The 23,852-nt window shown below is 37.0% G+C and overlaps 1 protein-coding gene and 1 gene segment (V, D, J or C); both read left to right on the top strand.

Annotated features, from left to right (window-relative positions):
* LOC121884886 (M1-specific T cell receptor beta chain-like) lies at nt 1–22,106 on the top strand. The gene is made up of 7 exons (XM_042393975.1): nt 1–49; nt 169–452; nt 18,192–18,252; nt 20,680–21,030; nt 21,124–21,147; nt 21,242–21,348; nt 21,867–22,106. The coding sequence occupies exons 1-7, from the start codon at nt 1–3 to the stop codon at nt 21,891–21,893; spliced, it is 903 nt and encodes a 300-aa protein (XP_042249909.1). The 3' UTR covers nt 21,894–22,106.
* On the top strand, nt 6,664–7,724 carry LOC121884892. The segment is given in 2 exon segments: nt 6,664–6,877; nt 7,414–7,724. Coding segments are annotated over 2 exon segments (357 nt in total).
* Nucleotides 22,107–23,852: the final 1,746 nt, after the last annotated feature.

Here is a 23,852-nt window from a genome sequence, read left to right as displayed (position 1 = left end):
ATGATCATCTTAATCCTAAACATATTTTTTAAGACTGTTCTGGTTTCAGGTAAAGTCATGAAGCAAGGATGGATATTTTTGATTCAGTTCTCAAAGTATGTGGCTGGTGATAATTCTGAATGTTGTCTGTTGAATATTTGCTGGTGTTTATTAGTGTCTTTTTCTCAGGTGCCTCATTCAGTCAAGTCCACCAGACTCCAGCTGAGGTGTACAAAAGTCCAGGAGAGACAGCAGAACTCAGATGTGTCCACAGTATCCCCAACTACAATCAGATCCTCTGGTACAAGCGATCAAAGACTGGACAGTTACAACTGCTGGGATACATGTTAGCAAGCGCGGCATTTCCTGAGGCCGGAGTGTCTGTGAAGATGAATGGGAGCGCAGATACAAACGAAATCAGCACATTAAGAACTGAGCAACTCAGCCCCATCGGCAGTGCAGTGTACTTCTGTGTTGCTAGTTTACACAGTGCTATCTATCGCTGCTTCACAGCACAAAAACCTCAATGTCACACGTTTCATCATGTCGATAATGCAGTTCACACCCCTTTGCACTATTTTAAACAAAGTTTTTTTCCCTCTCATCTAGAGGATAAAGTGGGAGGTTCCCTCTGTGGAAAAAACAGTACTTACTGTAACCTCCCATCTCCCTTTATAACCTGTAGCCACACATTCACTGTCTATTGTGGCTGCATGGTAACTTCTTTTGAAAGGATAATCATGATTGCTCAGTTTTTCATTATATTTACATTCACATCTCTATTGTGTCAAGGTATAATAGATGTAGACTCATTTTCTTATGTGCAAATTGATCATGTCAGTTAAATTTTTCAAGCTGTTTTTTTTTTTTTCTTCTTCTCACAGTTCACAGCCAGTTTGTCACCCAACACCCTGAAACCAGCTGAGGTTATGTGTCCAAACCTGAGGGGGACTGACCTGACACTGGAGGACAGTGGTGTGTACTTTTGCATCATCAGCCAATACAGTGATGTAAGAAATCTGTGCACTGGAGCAAAAACTGCTTGCCATTAGTTTTGGTATCACTGTGTGTATTTGGATCCATATCATGATTTTCAGATTCCCTGTAGGTGGAGTTAAAACTCAACAAACTCAACTCAACAGTGTGGTAGCATGAAACACAATGTAGCTGGTGTCCATTTGAGAGGAGGCCTCTGCTACATTTTAGCCAGGAGGTTACAGCCACTCTTAATGTATATTGTTCTTTATGAAATTAGAATATGAACACTATCCAAAACTATATTGACCTGATTGACACAAATGGTCACAGATGTCACAGCAGTTTTTCTCATACTCTGAACTCAGTCAAATCAGACATCAGACATCATGCACACACACACTGGTACAAACATCAGAATTCATAGACACTTAAACTTTATTTTCATCTGGGCATCCTCCCATTATATATACAAGCTCCCGTTTTTTAAATAAAATTATATAATATGGTCCAATTTTGCCTTGTATTGTTGCATTGTTTAGACCTCCTGTTGTTTTTCTGTTATCCATTCCCATCTGGCCCATTAACTGTCACACTGCCTTTATCTAGACTCAGTTTAGATTTACACTTTTATTTTTTTAAGGTAGAGTTTAGGGATTAATTGAGATAATTTAGTAAAAAAGTTTGTTTTTATTTGTGTTCATTTCCTTCTGACACTCCCACATGACTTCAAAATGTTTACTGCTTTTAGTGACATTTTTGAGATTCAGTCTCAGATGTCATCATGTGAATTTTAAAGATGTCTTGATGTCAGAGTGAGGATAAGACAGTCTTACTGTGCAGCTCATATACAAAGCCCCTACTCTACACAGTTCTTTATCATTGGTAGTTTTGAATAAAACATGACATAAACTGCCTTTAAGCACCTGCTCTGTGGCTGATATTTTATAATGCAATCAACAGCAAAATCACCTCATGTTAATTCATTTAGAATGTCGATTTCAGACACCAAGTACAGTATAATTATAATCTGAGAGGACAACATTTAACTGAAAAGTGCTGACCAGTCTGATGACACCGACATGACAGGAGAGAATATAGACTGTATTATGAGACATTTCCATCAGCTGCTGTCTCACTGTGACAGAAATCTGTGTGTTGAGTGGCTCAAAAATAATTTCACCTCTCATCCTCTGCATTGTTTTTCTGCTCTGTACTGCAGGTAGTTTTATCCTTAAGATTTCATTTACCAATGATAAAACCTCATGTAACTTCAGTGCCACCTGTGGGCAAAATAACATCAAATCTGAAGGATTCCTATGGGTTGATGTGCAAGTGGCTTCAAAATGTGGTTGTTATTGTGGTTTATGTCAAATTGACTATGCATACCTACAAGACTTTTGTGGTGAAGTCAAGAAATGTTGTTGCAAGAAACAAATGAATAGATGACAAAACAGTGTCATCATAAGGCCAGTTCAATAGCTGTTCTGGAGCTTTAAATCGTATCACACACTCCCCCTCAGGAGATGGAGTTGCCCGGTTGTCATGGAATTGTAGATATATGAATTTCCTTTTTTATTTTTTCCTGAGCACTTTTAGGACTTCTAATTTGTTTCAGCTTAAAAGAATGAATGAATAGCTTTTTTCGGGGTCATCCAAATATGTTATGTACCAAATTCAAAGATTAGATAAGTGATGGAGAGATGAAGTGGTGACAACAGATGTTTACAATTTCTACAGGCAAAAATACTGGACTTTCATTCGACATGATATTTTTCTTATTCATTCATTTATTCATATATTGATTTGCTTCTGCGTCCAAAAGCAGGTGTAAGAATTGTGCTGAAGTATAAAGTGCTATATAAACAGCCACATGGCGGCGCTGTCCACAGCAAAAAAAAGCTTTTCTTCTTCTTCTTCTTCTTCCTAACTAATATAAAAAAGACAAACAAACAAAAATATTTAAAATCCTATCTCATAGGTGAGTATTTTACACAAGAGAAGCTACATTTCTATTACAGCCAGGGGCCAATGCTGGTGGTTTGGATGTGGAGAGGTGAAGTTCAGCTCTGGCCCTGTCGAGTATGTCACACCCCTTTTCTCCTCAGACCTCAGGCAGCTCAGCAGAGGCACCAGTTGACTCCACATGGCAGTATAATAAGCTAATATCTAAAACTGAGTTCTATCTAGTGTATCTGAGGGTTTTGAGTCACACTGTTTGATGTGATCTTGATCTGTAGGGAAGAGGAAGTCAAAATGATTTGTTTTCTCTTTTTCTGTTGCATTACAGGTAATGATTTATGTTGAAAAAGGCTTTCATTGACTCTGTCATCCATCACAATGTAAAAAACGTCTCTCTGTTTATATTCAGGTGGTTGTCTGGGCATTGAGATCCATCAGTCTCCCCCCGTTCTCATCAGGAGCCCTGGTAACGCAGTGCACCTTATCTGCACCCACGAAGACACTAACTACAGAGTGATGCTCTGGTACCAGCAGCCACGAGGACAGACTGCTATGAAACTCATTGGATATGTCAATTATAATAATATCATAGTGGAACCGCCATATGAACAGAACTTCAATATCAGTGGAGATCTGAGTGGGAACGATGCAAAAAATGTTTCTCTAATGATCCGGCTGTCTGGATCTGAGGACAGTGCAGTGTACTACTGTGCAGCTCGTGATGCACACCGACACAAAGTCTCTGTGGTGTTTACAAAAACTACACACTATCTTTCAGTATTGGTGGTTTGTGCATGACGTGGAACAACAGGCACCTGCTTCTGTGGTTGTAATTTGGTTTGATATCCTTTCACCATCTGCTCATGCTGTTGTATTATGTGGATTGTAGCAGGATTCATCATGAAGAGTGATATGAAGCGTTTCAAATATCACTGGAGATTTGAGGGAATACAGCAACAACAGCTGAGTGTGTCGTATTGAGTTTTTGGGGAGGTTCTTCAGATATAATCCATGATGTTTTAACTGAGATTGAAAAAAAAAATGTTTTAAATACTGAGCTCCTTACACATCCTCCTTAACTTAAAATCTTTACTTTCTTTTAAAGATTTTAAAACATTATACTTAAGCACTTTGAATGACACTTATAATTGTTTCCTTTAATGTGGAACTAATGGCCATTGTGTATGTAAATTATGTGTTTGTAATGACTTCTGTGTGTTTGTCCATGTCTATACTGTATATGTTCATTCCTGTACACAGATGTCTTTTGAAAAAGAGATCTTGATCTCAATCAAACTACCATAGTTTAAATGAATAATAAATTATTATTATTATTACTACTACTACTACTACTACGAATAATAATGATAATAATAATAATAATAATAATAATAATAATTTGCTGAACTTTACTCGGAGCTTGCAAGACCAGTAATTGTAATATAGGGCTGTTAGATAGAATGTTGTAGTTAAAAACTAACAAAATAGTTATTGGAGTTTCAGTTTTACATACATGGATATGAAGAGTTTGGTCTCATGTAATGCTAAACTGCTTTGAAATTCAGTTTGATTATTTATATGTGATTTTGCAGATATCTGCCATATTTACCAGCCCTACTATAATGAATTTACTGAAAATCAAACAGTAATGCATTACACTGCTTTTGCTGGAAAAAGCAATGCAGGTCTCAGTTGGCAAAACAATCTCACAACAAGGTTAATAACGCTTTCCAAGATGAAGAGTGAACTTTCAATATTGTTATTTTGTAATGTGAATTACAATATCTGCAACATCGGTCATATCCTGAGGATATCTCAAAAACTCCACAGCTGTCTTACCAAAAACAGCTGTAACTAATAATAACACTAACTGCTGCACTGCATCAGAGAAACTGCTGAGATAGAGTCATTAATCTTGTTTGTTCCATTTGTGCTTTTCCTGCTATGACATGTGAAATATTTTCCTTTGGGTAACTAAAGCAAAGCAAAGTAAAACAAAATGTGAAGTGCAGGATAACAAGACTTTAGACAGGAAAGCCTATATCTGTCAATAAGCCTTTCACATTGGAAAACATTTTGACATGTCGCTGCAGGAAAAGCACAAGTGTAAATAACAACATTAACAATGACTGAAATCCATTTAGCTGCTTTAGTTTCAGGGTGCTGGTATTGTGCATTCTGGCTCACTGTCATACTGTCATGACTTACTGGGACAGTTAAATAGAACAGAGACATGTTATTGGTTACACCTGTGCTTTTCCTACTATGACAAATCAAAATGTCTGCTGTGAAAAAGGCCTATATAACAGGAGAACCTTGTGTATGTTGTGTGTAAAAACTCAACAGGCATTTTTTATTTGCACCACAGAAACTAATGAGAAACAACAACAATCAAAAAGAAACATGTCTTTGATAATGTTATGTCAATTATATTCAACTGGGCTCTTTTTAGTATTTTCACTTTTTATGAAATTCTTTCCAAGTTTGGAAGTTTGGAAACCACTGATCTCGCTTGTTTTAAAATGTCCTTTTGACCAACATTCTGTAGTCAAAGTCTATAACAATACACATTGACAAAATGTCAGATTTCCCTGACATTTTGGTGACCCCTTGACTTTTCTCCCAGTGCCACCATTGGCTTTCCATTTCCACTTACACAGAAGAAATCAAATCAGATTGTGAATTTGTTGTGCATACTCATGCTCTCAAAATGATGAATCCTTTCCATTGTAGCCTTTTCTCTTGTGTCACTCTGGGGCCAAAATGTCACATTGGCACACTACAAAATATTCTCTGATTGGCAGATTTGATCAGAAATCTTCTGAGTACATTCATGCTTCAGGGGGATAAACCCTTTGGATTTGTGTCGAGTAGCACCTTCAGCACAAACACAACATTTTTACACAGATTAGCAATAGAACTCAAAGAATACAGCCTCCAGCACCAGCTACAATTCTGTATTACAGACTTTAATGAAGACTCCAGCTTTCTAGGGGCCTCATGAGAGAGATCAAAAACTCATGCTGTGTAATATGTAATTGAACAGCCATTTGGAACACACTGCTGTTGTAACAGCCAATCAGGGACCCATCTACGTGATGCCTTTTCATTTTCTTTTTCATGACGCTGTTTGCACCAAATCACCTCTCTTTCCTGCTTCAGACACATACGGTAAAGGATTCTTGTCACTCAGCAGAGATGATGAACATCATGAACAGTCCTTTAATTATAATTATTATCACCCTCTTCTGGATCAAAGGTACATCAAGTTCTTCATTTTTGCTTCAACACTGTAAATTTGATCATATGGCTTCAGCTGAATTAACATTCATTATCTTCTGCTTCTTTCCACAGGAGCTTCACCAAAGCAAAGTAAAGATGTTCATCAGACTCCAGCTTATCTGCTATATAAGATAAACGATGAAGTCAAACTGACCTGCAAACACCGCATCAAAGACTATGACACTATTCTGTGGTATCATCAATCCCAAGCAGACACTTCTATAGAGCTAGTCGGTTTTACAAGTTATACAAGTACTCAAACTGTTGAGAAACCCTATCAGGGTAGCTTCAATGTAAGTGGAAATGGTGAGAGCGAGGCATTCCTTCATCTGCTCAAACTGAGGCATCCCAAAGACAGTGGGCTTTATTTCTGTGCAGCATCTAGAGGCACCACAATAGAAAAGCCCCAAATTCACGTACAAAAACCTGTATCTCACCCTGGCCACCTGGAGCAAACCACATGACCTCACACTTATATACATTCAACAAAACAGTGGGAGGAGCTGAAGAGGAAATGGCAGAAAGATGGAAACACAGTGAGACAGAGTTGAAGTCCTCAGTCCTGCCAGTTGAGCTTCTGACTTCTTCTTCATACAAATCAGCAGACATTTCTGCTGGTTGATAACATTCAACATGATCCGGCCTCATCTCATCATTCACATCATCATCTGGATTAAAGGTATTCATAAATCTACTTTGTCTATTACAGTTTCGACTTTATCCTGAAACTCTTTCAAATATCCAGGTGCAGGAATTGGAGTGAACCTGCACTTAAAGAAATTATGTTTTTCATCCAGTTCTGACAATATATAGATCAAACAATTTATCAATTAAACAAAATTTTACATTAATTGTTAATGGAAATAAACATGAGATGCATCTTTAAATTATAACTGACTTTATGGCTTATCAGAGGGTGAGAGACTAATGACCCTTGAGTTTGTCATTAAGTTTTATAAGTGATAGTATTGACTAATAAAGCAATTACTTACAACTTATAAACCCTTTATAATAAAGAATGCCTTATTAGAAAGTGGTACCCATTATTCTAATAATAATAAACATGTCAGAGGCTTTTATTGCAGCATTTGTTGTATCTAATTACTACAGTATGGTCCACTGACTTAAACTGTGTCATAATTCAAGTTTTATTGAGGCTGCAGTATATTGTAGACATGCAAGTGCTCCCACCACTGTTTCTTTATCTCTCTACAGGAGTTTTCCCCAGTAAAGAAATGCAAGTTCTTCAGTCTCCAGCTGAGCTGCTGATGCCAATGAATGATGAAGTCAAACTGACCTTCACACATAAAATTGAAAATTATAACTATATTCTGTGGTATCAGCGCTCAAAGGGAGACACTGCCCTGAAGCTGATCGGCTACATGTATTACAGCAGTCCAACTATTGAGCCTTCTTTTAAAGGCCACTTCAATGTGAGCGGGAATGGAGCGAATACGGCATATCTTCACATCCTGAGCCTGAGACATCCTGAACACGATGCAGAATATTTTGGCGCAGCAAGTTAGCACAGTGGTAAAGACAGCCCCTCTCTCTTACAAAAACCATGATGATCCAGCAGACACCAACGTGAAAGCACTAAGATCATTTGATGCAGTTTAAAACCACTGGGAGAAAAGTATTTACCCTACAGCAGAGGGCTTGTTTGGTTCAGTTTAACTTGTTGAAAAAAAGCGTTAAAATTATATCATTAAATATGATGACATTCAGTATTGAGTGACTGGTAAATCCTAGAATGACATCATTGCATTGGCTGACACAAATTTGGGTTCTGGTTTTCTATTATATTCTTAAAGTTATAATCCTTAAGATTTTATTGAAATCTAAGCCAGTTTTGATAGTTATTGCATTTTTTCAGCAACAACTATTACCAATGTATTTACATTCTGTAATTGCCTTTAGTAGTTTTCATTGTTAGTGGCGGAGTCCGCCATTCCTGCAGTATTTGTATCAATCTCTTATCTTTCACCCATTAAAATATTTTTTTTTAAATGATGACGGCCAAATATCTTTTTTATGTAGTCATTTTTCTTCTTCTTAGTGTATACTTTATTGTGTCTTTCCTCTTTAACTGTGAAATAGGAAAACTGTAAATAAAATATATGAAGAAAGACAAGAAAAAAGGATAGGGGCACACTGTAAAGCGTTGGGACATACAATATACTGTATGTTGATACACTATGTGGCATAATTTTGCTGCACATTAATTGTGTGTATGTAAGCAATAAACATTTGATCACAAAAAGAGAAATCATTAAAGCCCCCCTTCACTCAACAATGTGTTTCATTTATTGTTCGTTCAGTTGGATGTTTGAGCTTCACTGTGCAGAATGATGTATGTTTTCACATTCATCTGCTGAAAGAGGAAAGTTTCTCTTTGCTCACCTTAAATCTGAGTTTAACACGTGTACCTACAGGGATGATTGGTGACATCACAACTAGTTTGAAGCCAATCATGGTCCAGTATACAACTCACACATGTGTCTGAAACTTAAAATATTTGCATATGATTAGATTCTGGATTTTTTTAATGAGGGAGAAGGAAGAGATGTAATTTTAAGAATTTCTAACAAGGTAAGTGAACCTTTTTTGTGGAAAAGTATTTTTATATGTCTTAAAAAAAAGGTCTGAAAGGGGAAAATATTAAGATCCAATAACAGAATAACCAACTGGCAAAGATGCAGATATCTGTGGGTTGTTTTTGCTAATAATAACTCCACTGCCACCAAATGTCAGCAGTAACACCATCAGGAGGAATCAGCTGCAGTTTTACTATCAGCCAAGCTTTCCAGATACACAGGGTGAATGGACTTAAAATGAGGCATGGCTGGGATTCATATGGCCTCTCGCATGACCTTGCCTAATTAGCTATCCTAATGCACTTACCAAAAATAAATTATCTCAAATATTTTATTAATTATCATCAAGAATGTGAAGTGAATCCATCAAAGATCCAGCCAATAGGTGGAGGTGCAGCACACGGCAAAGAGGTTTGCTCAGAAGCATGTGGTGATGAATAAGCACCTCCCAAATACAAACACGCATGCCCTCACTCACTCACAGTAAAATCATGTTTTTCACACAGCAGTACATGACAATGTCTTCATCTGTGTACGCTTTTGGTATTCTCTTCATCTGGTTTCTAAGTAAGATCTCAAATTTCATTTCCTTTGAAGATATCTCCAACTGATTCTTCAGTTTATTATATATAAACCCTTTCTGTTCATCTGTTCTGCATCAATAATTGTATCTTAATTGTCCTCAGGTCAGGTGAACGGTATCACAATTCATCAAAGTCTTCCTCAGATAGTGAAGGAGAGCACTGAGGTCTACATCAGCTGCAGCCATGATGACAGCGATCGGCAAGTGATGCTCTGGTACCAGCAAAGAAGGGACAGTCAGTCTATCATCCTCATCGGGTTTGGATATGGATCAGGCGACCAAACCTACGAGGGAAAGTTTAAAGAGCAGTTTGAGCTAAGAAGAGACAGCGCGTTGAAAGGAGCTCTGATTATTCGCCGAGCAAACCCGTCACACTCAGCTGTGTATTTCTGCGCTGCCAGTACACAGTGATGTGTTTCAATGCCCCGCCCTCACAAAAACCCCTGAGTGTTTTTTCTTCAGTTGTTAAACCGATGACGTGCATCTTTAAAAAGCAGGGGGAAAGAGCAAAGAGTCTTTTCTTTTGGAGTCTGTGTTTCTCCTACAGTGGCACAGAGGTGGACGATGTCTCCAGTTGGGATTTTTCTTCTTCTCTTGCTTCCATGTAATGTTTCTTTAAAATGAACTAAAATCTAAGAAAAATTGTATCTTTGTTATGTTACACAGCAACCTGCATGTATCAAACCTATTCTGAATATCTTTTTCCGCAGATCAAGCCAAGAGTGTGACAGTTCAGCAGTCTCAGTCCAGAACAGCCCATGTAATGGAAAGGGTGGAAATTGAATGCAGTCATAATAACAACGATCTATATGTGATGCTCTGGTACCAGCAAAGAAAGAACGGACTGATGATTTTAATGGGATACAACTACGATGTAAACTCACCCCAATATGAGGAGCAGTTCAAGGGTCAAATTGAGATTACACGAGAAAGCAAACTGAGAGGAGTTCTGAAAATTAACAGTGTGAAAATTTCAGACTCAGCAGTGTATTTCTGCGCTGCCAGAGCACAGTGATGTGGTCTAATGTCACTGACTTACCAAAACCCCATTTCCAAGTTCAACATCCTGAGAAGCGGGCTGGTGGTACAGCTGAAATATTGATCTGATATTGACAACACAGAATAACTTAAGTGCTTCATTTTAAACATTTTGTTTTAAAGCAACAGTTCAGTGTAAGTCAAGAAATGATTTACATGCACACATTCAAGTCTAGGACGGACCCTTTACATACTTTTCTCCTCCTACACTTATATATCAAAACTTCAGAGTAAGTTACAAAGTTTTATCTATCATCTAACTTTATGTTGTGTGAAAGTGCTCTTGGAAATCTATATTCAGTTCTGCAATAATTTTTCTGTGATGAGCAACATGAAATGTAAGTAATATAATTTAATTGGACTACACAGTCCTTAAAAATGCAAAATGAAAGAAATTGTCACATTTTTAAATGTGGTTTGATATGGTAGCCTGGAAAGTGATGTCTTAGGAGTAACAGTAGCAGAATGACAGTAGCAAGATGGTCTTGTATTATATTATAATTCATACCCATGTCAGCCAGGTTTTATAAAGACAGAGATAAAAGTAAAGTAACATATAGAGTAAAAACAAAGCTAAACTAGAGACTAAGGGCATTTTCAAATCTATAGTTTGTTTGCTCTGATCCGGATCAGTGGATGACTGGTTGAACTTGTGTTTTCTCCTCCTGGCTCTGTTTCTTTTCACACAGAAAAAATGAAAGTGAATGAAGATGCATCACTGAAAGCCATGTGAGAACGTTCACTCCTATCAGATGTGTCTATGGCAGGAACAAAAACATAAAGACAGGAAGAAGGTCCTCTGGTGAAATGTAATTTACGTTGTCAGGCTAGTCCAGGTCGCACCTCGATTCATTCTCCAGCTAACTGATAGCAACTGTTGATTTCACTCATCTGCATCACAGTATGCCACCAACAACAAGACTGCCCATCTTCCAAAAAACTGAAAAAATAAATACATACTGTATATGCACAGACATACCCATACATACATACATACATACATACATACATACATATATACATACATGTACTCCTGTTTGCTGTTCCTGATTTTGAGAATAAATATATTTTTCAACTGCTCCGCAATCTGTGACAGAAAGAACACAAAAACACAAAGAGTCCAAAAAACAAACAGAGAGTCCTGGCAGGATGTGACATACAGTTTATGTCGTGTATTTTAAATGAAAAACATCTGGTTAATACTTGTTCACCTTCAGGTCAGCTTCTATCTCCTGCTTTTTAGCCGTCTCAGTTAAGTTATTATCAGCAGAAAAGTGACCTTAATGCATGAACACAGAAGTATTGTAATTCTCTCTGATTTATAAGAGTGATACAACAGAAAACATGAACTCTTCTTTCTTTTTTTTTCTTCTTTTTTTAAGTTTAACACCACATCTGTCACACAGTGGCCTTAACATGCAAGTGCTGCTTATAGTGGCCACTAGGAGACTGAAGCTGTCCAAGGAAACTCTGTGAGGAACTGTGGGTGGAGTGTTCAGAGAAAACTCTTCCTCTGTAAAGGTGCGAGAAAGAGAATCAGGTCTTATTTTATATGTAACAACTGTACAGTGAACATGAAGGTCTTCTCACTAGTACTTCTCCACTTTGCCAGTAAGAACATTTAAATTCATTTTTTCACTTGACTGGTTTACTTTTTGGTCTTTATATCAACCCAGCTATTTCCTTTTTCTATTTTCTATTTTCCAGGTTTCTCCTGCAGCGTGAAAATACATCAGCCTCCATTTGTTCTCAGCCAAGCAGACACATCTGTAACACTGCATTGTGAACAAGATGATGAAGAATATGCATACATGTATTGGTACAGACACATAGGTAGTAGGGAAATGCAGCTGGTAACATATTCTCTTGGTAAACAAATATGTGCCACTGAAGCTCCTTTCAACAAATCTAAGCACGCCATGTCACGGCCTGTGGTGCTTACATCCAGTCTGCAGATACATCATGTTGAGGCTGGAGATTGAGCTGTGTATTACTGCGCCTCTAGACTACCACAGTGGCTCAGACACACTCTATGGTTAAACAACAACCCCAGCAGCAAAATACAAACGTTAATCAGTGAATGCTGAGGTGTTTGTTTGAGAGCTGCATCACTAATGATACATGCAGGAAATGCTCTTAATGTCTTTACCTCATTTTTTACCATTTAAACATTCAACTGTTTTTTGGGGTAAAAAATGCTCTTTGCACGCATTGTACAAAAAAACACAATGACGTGTACACCTAGTGTTACCTGCTCTAACAACAACTTCATTTTAGATTCAAAGTGCAATCAAGGAACAAAATGTGGTGACTTAAAGAACCAAAATACTGTATAACACCTTTGTCTTTCTATTACTTTCATTTGATGACCTTTCATTGCAAAACAGCATTGTTGAATTCTAACTTGTATTTTGATTTTTATTCATTGAATTATACTGTATTTTCATTATTAACTGTAAAGAACAGAAAACGCTACTAATCCAGTTGCTGGCCATCAAATAACAAGTTGAGGAATTTGATAGTGACACATGTGAATAGTGTTCCAGTGAACCTTTTATGCATGACTGAAAGTGTGTGTTGTTGAGATTTTCAAAATCATCTGAGAAATAGTTTTAAACATATGTCCCACCTCCATGTAATGACTAATGATTGAAATATATAAAAGTATTTGCACAAAAATGTGTCAAAATCGTCTGTTTTTGAGATTTTAAATGAACAGTGACATGATCATGTTTACTCACTGTTATGATAAATTCTTTTCTCTTTTTGTGATCAGTTATTATTATTATTTTAAAGCTTAAAATAGAATGGAACAGAGATAAGTAGAATACTTCCTTTTGGTCTGCTGTGGTACATAGTTATACTAGTGATGTACCCTCCTCATTGCCCACAACTTGGACACACTTTGGGCAGAGAGGTAATGATAAGATCAATCAATATGTGCAGACACACATACTGTTAATGTGAAAAGTGAAAGAAGATAAATAAGTAAATAACACCAATAAGCATGTAGGGTCTTCCAACAGATTATACCATAAATGAAAGCTATCCACTCTTGGATAATCTGTGTAACTTGGACTACATGAAATCTGTTTTTGGCTGCTGAAAGACCTGAATCACATATTATGGTTCAAGTTCTTTCTATTTGAACTAATTTACATGACTTTGATAAGCAACATGTTCAACATCCACTAATTCATAAAGTAACAACGCTCCTTTTCTTATTTCACTGATATTTCTGTGACACCACAAAGCTGATTAGCAAGATAAGCACACAGGTGCTATAACAGAGTAAAGAATAGTTGTGTGTCCCACACAGTCTATCTGCTCGACATGCACATCTACTTCATTTTGCTCCTAGGCTTTTCTTTTTCCGATATTATTTCATTCTTTTTGTTGCCTGAGTTTGATGAAAGTATTTTTTGTTGATATGGAAGGAAATAACAAGTTAAATAGTTGATCATACACTGACATCTACAGGATACATATTGCATTACATATGTTTAGAAAATTATAATGTCAAAGTGGAGACAGTCAAATAATAGATCATGTTTTATAGTTTAAATATGAATAGAGGGGTTTGCTGTGAATGGAATCATTCTAAACAATGATGAAATGAGGTTGTGAGAAAAACATAAATAATCTTTCAATGAGAGATTGTAGCAACCTGTCATATTACATACCAACCATTTGATATGTAATGTGTCAAAATGTAATTAAAAAACACTCCTTTACATGAGTCAAGCATAAAGAATTAAAAGAAAATCACATGTGATACTATGACATTACAGCCTTATTCAGTCAGTCATTACGACTTCATTAAGTGTGTTATATACTGTAGTTTAGGGTAAACGGGTAAGATGGTGAACCCGGGAATTATTACCTACTAAATTTGAGTATGTTAGCATTACCTGCTAAATATGAGTATGGTAGCATTACCTAATAAATATGAGCATGTTAGCATTACCTGCTAAATATGAGTATGGTAGCATTACCTAATAAATATGAGCATGTTAGCATTACCTGCTAAATATGAGTATGATAGTATTACCTGCTAAATATGAGCATGTAAATATGAGCATGTTAGCATTACCTGCTAAATATGAGTATGGTAGCATTACCTAATAAATATGAGCATGTTAGCATTACCTGCTAAATATGAGTATGATAGTATTACCTGCTAAATATGAGCATGTAAATATGAGCATGTTAGCATTACCTGCTAAATATGAGTATGGTAGCATTACCTGCTAAATATGAGCATGATAGTATTACCTGCTAAATATGGGCATGTTAGTAATACCTACTAAATATGAGCATGTAAGCATTACCTGCTAAATATGAGCATGTTAGTATTACCTACTAAATATGAGCATGTTAGTAATACCTACTAAATATGAGCATGTAAGCATTACCTGCTAAATATGAGCATGTTAGTATTACCTACTAAATATGAGCATGGTAGCATTACCTGCTGAGCAGGTTAGTATTATCATCGTGAATATGTTAGCATGCTGATGTTATCATTTAGCTCAAAGCTGTGTTGAAGTGCAGCCTCACAGAGCTGTTAGAACAGGTCTTTTGTGTATAAGTGAAAGTTTTATGATTTAGGACTCCAATCCAAAAAATGTTAGAGAAACAGGTGATGAAGCAATGTGCAAGTTAAATGCACAATATGTAATTTTCGGCCGCTAGGGGTCTCTCAATCAAAACAATAACAAAAGACACAATTTGATGACATTGTGCAGTAGCATGGGATTATGGGAGTTGTTTGTTCTCATTGTTAAACAACCACCATTGCCATACAGTCGGTAGTCAGCTTCTCCCGGTTAGGATTCCTTCAGTGATCATTTTTCAGGAGGTTTTTACATTGGATTATCTGCAGAGGTTTCTTCCTCTCCAAAACAAACATGATGATTAAAACCAGTAAAAACACTGAATAAAGCAGTTTCACCTTTAAAATTACTGTTTTGCTGACGCTGTTCAGCAGACACAGGACATCCAGGGGGGCTGTGAGCTGAGCTGCTGCTAATGTTTGCTCAGCTTGGTTCTCTGATAACTTAAGATTCAGATGTTCAGGAGGTTTTTACCAGAAGTCGAATTATCCACAGAGGTCTCCTCCTCTCAAAAACAAATGGACCTGGTGATTAAAACTGGTAAAAACACTGAATAAAGCAATTCCATGTTAAAAATCTGTGTTTCTCTGACACTATTCAGTGAACAGAGGATGTTCGGAGGGGCTGCGAGCTGAGCTGCCGCTAACGTTTGCTCAGCTTGTTTCTCTGATAACTTAGTTACTACAAGGAACTTTTAATTGGTTATGAAACAGTCTCATGATGCCTCTATATGACCTACATAAGCAAACGAGATCATCAGCAACAAGCCTGCCACCAGTCCGAATCCTTGCGAAATCAGATAAAACAATTTATGGCACACAGACCGGAAGAGCCCTTGTTCACATTACATGTAACATGTAACATGAGGGAGGACAAAGACATACTAGGACGAGGGGAGGACATTTCTCTTCATTTAATAACGTTACAAGTAAAATTAGACTTGTCATCGGCTTGACTACTCAATTTAAAAAAGACAAGAAAAAAGAGAGAGAGAGCGTGAGTGGCTTAGAGAGAGCAGCGGTGGTTGAGCAAGTTAGAGAGTGAATGAAGAGAACAAGCAGTGGTGTAGTGAGAACAAAGGAGTGAATCGGAAAAATGACTTTCTGATTGTTTCGTAGTGGTTACGTTCCAAAGCACAAATAAACACGACCACACCTTTGCACAACCCTGCAGGAAGGTGCCGCATTGCTGGATTTGGTGTGAATGCAGCCTTACATGTAACCCTGGTGTATGAACGGTACTAAAACAAAGTTTACTTTTTTTCACCATCTTCATATTGCAATTATTAATCTTACACAGCCAGAAACAGTGATCATCCTATCACTCGCTTCCAAAACAAATGCACACGCTAGCCAGGACTTTATGACATAAGGCTGCGATGCTCATTGGAAATGTAGTCTTCATTCTGGGAAACACTACTGCTTTTGTCCACAGGGGACGCTAAAATCAACACAAATGAAAGTTCCTTTAAGTAACTTAAGATCAACACATCCAATGACTAAAATCCTTCTTGTAGTTAAAATATATTTTATTTATTTATTTTATGAATATATTTTATTTATGACAGCTTCTGGTGGACAACCATAATGCTGACAGGGGTTATGACGCCATTGACAGGCGACCAAATGAAATGGACAGTTACTTGATTAAAATTACTGATTTCTCTGGGTTTGAAACTTGTTGGGATTTGGGATAATGTAATTAAACAACTCAGCAAAATATATAACATAGGTTTAGTTGTTTTTTGACATTTTAATGTGGAAAAGTTACATATTGGGCCTTTAAGAGGGAATCTTGGCCTGATGGTAGCACTAGGCAGGTAAGGGTCTTATAAAAATCACCAGTGATCATCCTCTGGGGAAAAAGAGATCATACTGAATTTCACTGTGATCTGGCGGATTAAATGTTGATCTTGCTCTGGTACCGGTCAGAAAAGTTGACAGAGTGCATCGCCTCTATAAACAATTCAAGGATCATACACAAGTTGTCTCATCTTTGGAGTGAGTGAGTGAGTGGAGGTTACACAGTGCGTCTCATCAGTTATAACAGGGTGGGATGAAGAGGTGTGACCAGGAAAGATGTCACTTCCTCTCTGCTGCTACTGTACATAGAAATCATTTTCTTTTCAGTCTTTTCTTAGCTCTCACAGAAATAGCAGCAGTGAGGCTGCATGAAGCTCACCTCAGCAGCCAGTCAGGCCGACATGCACAGCTGCTCTCGCAGACAGAGAGAGATGGAGGCTGAGATATGGACAAACTGGGTGGGGGAGGGAAGGATGAGAGAAGCAAAGAGAAGTCAGGTTTTTGTCTAGTGCTTTTTCACTGTGGGGACAGGGGGGGCACGGTGATACAATCCAATGGAGCCGCTGTACAAAAACCTCCTCCATTTATTATGCTTAGTGTGGAGCACTGCAAGTTACCTGTGACAACAACAACACCATCACCATTTGCAACAACAAAACCATCAATATTCTGAAAATGTGCAGGACATATCACTATTCTGGCATTGTAAGAAAAATTGTTTTGAATAGGTCAAATTAAAACCCATCTGCAGCGTTTGGGTTTTATTCACTTGTGTTAAAAAAAAAAAAACAGGAAACTTCAATCAATCAGTGTGACACTGGAGCTGAAGCTTACTTTGGAGATGGAACTAAACTCACTGTTCTGGGTAAGTTGGAGCTCTTACAACTTCAATTCATCATGAAAAAGACTAATACTGCTTGACAGTGAAGGATGTGATCATGAAAAACTTTTGATCTACACTGATCCTACTCTGGACAGTAAATCAAGGTGGCAATTTTAGCTGAATACTCCTGTTGAATATTGTATTTTGGGATATAGACAATGTCTCTAGACTCAGAATACAAAGTTAATTTGCAAAACATACATAAGGTCCTGAGATGATTTGGTGGGACATGACAGAGGAGATGCTTGCTCAGTATTTCTATGCTGTGACTATGCCAACGAAGCACACTTTGGAAGTGGAACAAAACTAAATGTTTTAGGTAGGTGAAGGTAAAATAGGACTGAATTATTGTATTATTATGTTTTGAAGGGCACAAGAATTGGATTTGTTTGTTTTTTTTCTTAGAAATTATCTAAATCATCCATACATGGGCCTTTATAGTTCTAGTTGAGCTCAGTGCTTTTTGTCATCAAGCTTGTACGCCGTGTTAATTATGAAGCCTACTTTGGCCAGGGCACAAAACTGACTGTTCTTGGTAAGTAAGACATCAGATTTTCTTGTAATTAATTCACCTGTGAGGCTAAATATATTGTATGTCAACCTTACAGTTTTTTCAGCTGTTGTTGAGAGAAAAAAATTATGTCTTCTAACTTTACAAACTGGCTACAGCACAGAAATGTTGCTTATGGGAATTAAAGGAAAGTGATCCAGTCATATGCTGATAGTATTTGAGGCAAAAAAGCATAAACAGCTCCTTGGGCTGATTTGAGTACTGGTCAGTTGTACTGTGCTGGTTGGTGGTTCTGAGGCTTACTTTGGTGGAGGAACCAGATTAACTGTTTTAGGTGAGAAATCAGCATTAAGTTCATTCTAATATTGTGTCAGAGGATTTCAGATATCAGATTTGATGTGCTGTAAAGGTATTTGAAAGTCTGACTGATACTTTGCAAGAAGTGATAAATGTAGTAACTGCACAAATGACTTAAAGTATCATAAAAAATGGCACAATATCATATGTTGATGTGTAGAAAGTTATCTTCAGCAGAGAATGAGTTGATTCATTGTTAAAATAAGTAGATTTCACTGAAAGTCTCTACATGTCAAAGTATGACAAAGTTGGATACATTTCAAGGAGAAGCACTAAGAAAGAAACAGTAGAGAGAGTTTTTGTCACAGTCAGAGACCTCTGTGTTCGTTCACGGAGGCTAACTTTGGAGCTGGAACTAAACTCACTGTCCTAGGTAAGAAAATCTGAAACAAATCTAACCAAGCACATTTCACAGCTTGTTATCCAAGAATGGGCAATACTTTGACTCTGTTTTTTGATTTTATTTGGTGCCAGTAAATGTAGTAAAAGATGAATAGTAAAAGGTGTTATGGGACATGTTAGTTTTTTATTAGTTCAGTCCTAACTAGTTAGTCCTAACCTGTTCTCCAGCAAACAGCTGAAGTGATAAAAGAATTGGCTCTATGCCAAGATAATTGCTCCCGTCATGAGTTCTTAGCAACTCTGTGAACAACTGTCAGTTCCCAGTCAGACGCTTACTTTGGAGCTGAAACCAAACTCACAGTTTTCGGTAAGGTGAAAATATATATATATATATATATATATATATATATATAGAATTTAAAAGGTCAGATGTATTATGTAATGTCCCACAGATATAATTCCAAGTTAGCTGGTTTATAAGAGTTAATTTTGTTTAACACTATTCTCTGAATTTAACCTAATTTTTCTAAAACTTCCTGTAAATGTTAAAGTTTGTGATATAGGCTAACTGTGGAGACATTCCCAGTTTTTTGTTTTGTTCTGTAAAGAAGAGAAAGAGGACAGTTTACAACTGTTAGTGCTGAAAGGTTGAATAGTTTTACTGCAGCTGTGTGTCAATGTGACCAACTACGACCCTGCTTACTTTGGTAGTGGCACCAAATTGACAGTTCTAGGTAAGAAAATAACCTTACATGCATAAATGATTCACCTGAGGACATTTGAAATTGTCTAATAGTTTTTTGTCTTTTGTTGAATTTATTTATGAGGTCATAGAAAAATCATGGTTTGAATGTCTTTGCCATTACTTGAAGTTCAACTGTGTTGATCTGTAAATTTGTGCTTGAAACAAAATTGAATGCTGTGCACTTGGTGTTGAAAATCTGTCAAATAAGTTGAAAGTTAAATAATAACAACACAAAGCAACTTGAATTATAGAAAAAAGCTTATAAGTCAGTGGCATACTAATATATTGCATTGTAAATGTAAGTGACTTGTGGAGGAAAATTAGCCGTAAACAATAGTGGTTTGTGCAGCCGTTGTAGTTCATTACTAGAGTGGTCTTAGTTTTTAGTGTGAGTGCTGGGTTTGATTCAAGCACTAATCCTGCTTATTTCATAGAAGGAACCAGGCTAACAGTTCTTGGTAAGATTACTACAATAATGGATCTAAAGAAATTGAGGCATAATAGTTGAATGTGAGTATTGTAACCTGTAGAGACCATGTTGTTTGTATGTGGCATTTACGAGAAAGTCATCCCGTATCATCTGCGCAGTTCACGTCGAAATTCCGTTTACATTGATAGCACTCTTATGTCTATATGCTGACTGTGAAGCTACAGCCAGGAGCAGGTTAGGTTAGCTAAGCATAAAGACTGGAAACAAGGGGAAAACAGCTAGCCTAGTTGGCTCTGTCCAAAGGTAACAAAATCTCTAAAAGTTCACTAACACGTTAAATTCATCTGTTGAATATATACAAACAGAATATATCACATATCTCCCTGCAAATTGTCATTTTTACACCTAAGTTTTTATATTCATTAAACAAACAAAATATAATATGTTAATTTGTTATCTTTAGAGGTGCTGTTAGGTGTATTTTGTTAGCTTTCATCTAACTCTCAGCAAGAAACAAAAACATGTATTTCCCAAAATGTGAAGCTATTCTAATGATTTGTTTCCTTTGTCCCGGCAGATCCAAATATTACTATTACCCCGCCAACAGTGAAAGTGCTTAAGCCTTCAAAAAATGAGTGTCAAAACGAAGAAAAGAAAGGGGAAAAAAAGAAGACCCTAGTGTGTGTGGCTACTGGTTTCTACCCGGACCATGTGAGTGTGTTTTGGAAGATCGACGGGGACGATGTCACACACGGCGTGGCGACCGACAACGCTGCCGTGCAGGTTGGGAAATATTACAGGATCACCAGCAGGTTGAGGGTCCCGCTCAGAAAGTGGTTCACAGAAGGCATGGTCTTCAAGTGCACTGTCAGCTTCTTCAATGGGAATGAAACTGTGCATCGTTCAGGTTGGATCAGTGGCATTGAAGGTAGGATGCTCATTTGCAACTCGAAGAGCCTAAACTTGTCTTTTAAGATGTGGAACTCAAGTGTAAACCTCTATCATTGTCTTTCCCTGCCAGGACCTGGAGCTAGCACCATAAGAGGTAAATATATATCTATGTGAACCTATACAACTCAAAGTATCTACAAAACATTACTGAATCATGTCATACATTGAAATGTTACACTTTTCTGCAGGGAAATATCTGAGGATCACGCAGAATGCCAAAGTGACCTACGTTGTTCTGATCTTCAAGAGTGTCATCTATGGAGTCTTTGTGGTGTTTTTGGTGTTGTGGCTTCAGGTTCGTCCAACATGATCACATTATGTGCATTCTACACAGAGACAAAAGATTGTTATCATCTGATTAGTATCATGGCTACGAGTTTGTTTTTTTACCACTTTTTCCCCACACAGTGAGAGGGGAAAAATAATCATTATAGACTGAGACATGAGAAACATCTCCTCACCAACTTAAAATTGGCTCATTCATAATGTTTCATGGTTTACAAAACTGATCTTATTTTCTTTTTGTATCTTGTTTTCTTAAGAAGGCAGAACAAGACCTGCATTTAACATCTCAGTATTTGCTGACGTCATTCAATTCAGACTTGTGTAAGGAGATGTAGGTGTGAACTCATAAGATTCCTCATGTTTACCTAAAAGTTACTCGTCTGCTTCTTCAGACATGTTAAATTGCATCTCACTCAAATCACGAGATGCATGTGTGAAAGGGGCTTATGTGAAGGAGGTGAAGGAATTAAAAATATAAAACTTGTTTTTCATTCACTCAAGATGTGTCCTTCTCTGTCTGCTACACAGGGCTCATCTGGAAAACAGAACAACTGAGAGTTGAGCGGAACAAACAAGATCATTTCTGTTAATACATTTAAAAAGATCTATATGTATGTTGCAGTGCATTTGCTTTCAGTGCTCAACCAGCCAATCCCATCAAGTAACTTACTGATATCCAGAGGTGATGAAATGACGCTGTCTGTTTGTGTAAATGCTTGTGAGCTGCTTTATGCTGAGTTTTCTTCTCAATAAAAGTTTTTCAGAGGAGATATGTCGTCATCATTCCTTTCAAAGTTTGGATTAAGTGTTAAAGTTGAGATAATGCTGCCTGCCAGAAGTCTAATCCAACAGAGCATAATACTGATCTTCCCACCTGTCAGATGCTGAACACACAATTGTTTTTTATATAGGCAGTTTCCATAAACTAAATCCATTTATGCAGATAGGACTTCACCACCCACATGTCTCAGCCCACAGTGCACTACAGACTCAGTGGAGATATTTTTAGAGGCTAGCTTCTGTCTGTTTTCTGAGAATTCAACCTTTTCCTACTGACGTATATTTCCATTCACTGTTCACTGGCTCTAAAAACTGGGTCATTTGGGTGATAATGAGATTTTCCAATGAGCAAAACTGAAAGGATCTCTGATAGCATCTAAGTGCTAGATCAAGTTAAATCTATTTTATTCTATTTGTTTTATTTTATTTGCACAGTAAAAACAAAGCAGCATAAAACACAACAAAAGAGAAGAAAGAAATTGTGCAGGTGAGATTTAGAAAACCCCTAGATGCTTATGGTTGTAATCTCACCTCATTACACATTATAAGCAGATATAAAAGTGACGTGATCCACAAAAATAAACAAATAAGCAACCGCAGAATCAAAAGCAAACATAAAATAGGCAGCACAAACCGTAAAATAATGTAATCTACCATCTACCATTGTGAATTCTAACATTTTTAAACTCATTTGAACTCACCCTGGTGGATTTAAGTCAGATCTACTTTCTCAACTTACTGTATGACAGCTATGTATCATGATTAACATATTGTTTGTAAGTAAAGCTAAATTCCTTTAGGTTGAAGGCTTTTCATAGAAAAGTAAACTTTCACATGTGAGACAACCACAGCCAATAACAACAGGAAATCAAAGTTCTCATCTCTGTACAAAAGAAGGTTGAAGCTGTTGTTGGTGTGGAACAAACTGGGGTTTGAAAGCCTGCAAAGGCGTTGCGAGCAACAGCAAAGGGAAGGATGTGGTCACAGAGTGAGCTGCAGGTCGCTGTCTGTGCTGAGAAACAAGAGAAGTGCAGTCTTCCACTTTACCACAACCTTTGCAAAACGACACCTGCATCTGTGCAACAACCCCGAGCGCTGCACACCTCTGCAACAAACAGCTGTTTCTGTGTCAACTGAAGCTACAGTATGACCCAGCAGCTGTTCATCATGATCTGCTGCTGCAGACTCTAACATGATTAATGTTACAGTCAGTGTTTGAAATGTGTCTGTAAGATTTTTCTCACCTATCGAGGCCCAGTTCCACCTAGAAAAAATGTTTTTTAACTTTGTAAATCAAAATTCTGAGATCTCATAATGTCTTAATAAGTCAGACTTATGATTTCATAAGTCATAATTATAAGATAATAAGTCAGGTGTTTAAATGACTTACTCATGGTCAAAATTTTGAGTCAAATTTATCAGAAAGTTATTCAAAGTTTAGACTTCAATAGCCCATTTTTACCAGGAATATATATATATATATATATATATATATATATATATATATATATATATATATATTTAAATTGTCTAAAACAAAATTATGAGATAAAACTGTAAGTAAGGTAAAGTTAAAATTCAGACTTGCAGTGTTATATTCAATTATGGGATAAGTCAGAAATTCTAACTTATTGAGCCATAATTATGATATAAGTCATAGTTTTGACAGCTACATCAGAATTATAAGTTAGGACATCAAAATTATGAAATACTAAATCAATAACAAAAATTCTG

This window comes from Thunnus maccoyii, chromosome 18 (assembly GCF_910596095.1).
Source record: "Thunnus maccoyii chromosome 18, fThuMac1.1, whole genome shotgun sequence".
In the NCBI taxonomy this organism is placed as follows: domain Eukaryota; kingdom Metazoa; phylum Chordata; class Actinopteri; order Scombriformes; family Scombridae; genus Thunnus; species Thunnus maccoyii.
The sequence above is the reverse complement of the archived record's forward strand: the minus strand, read 5'-3'. Positions and strand labels throughout refer to the sequence as shown.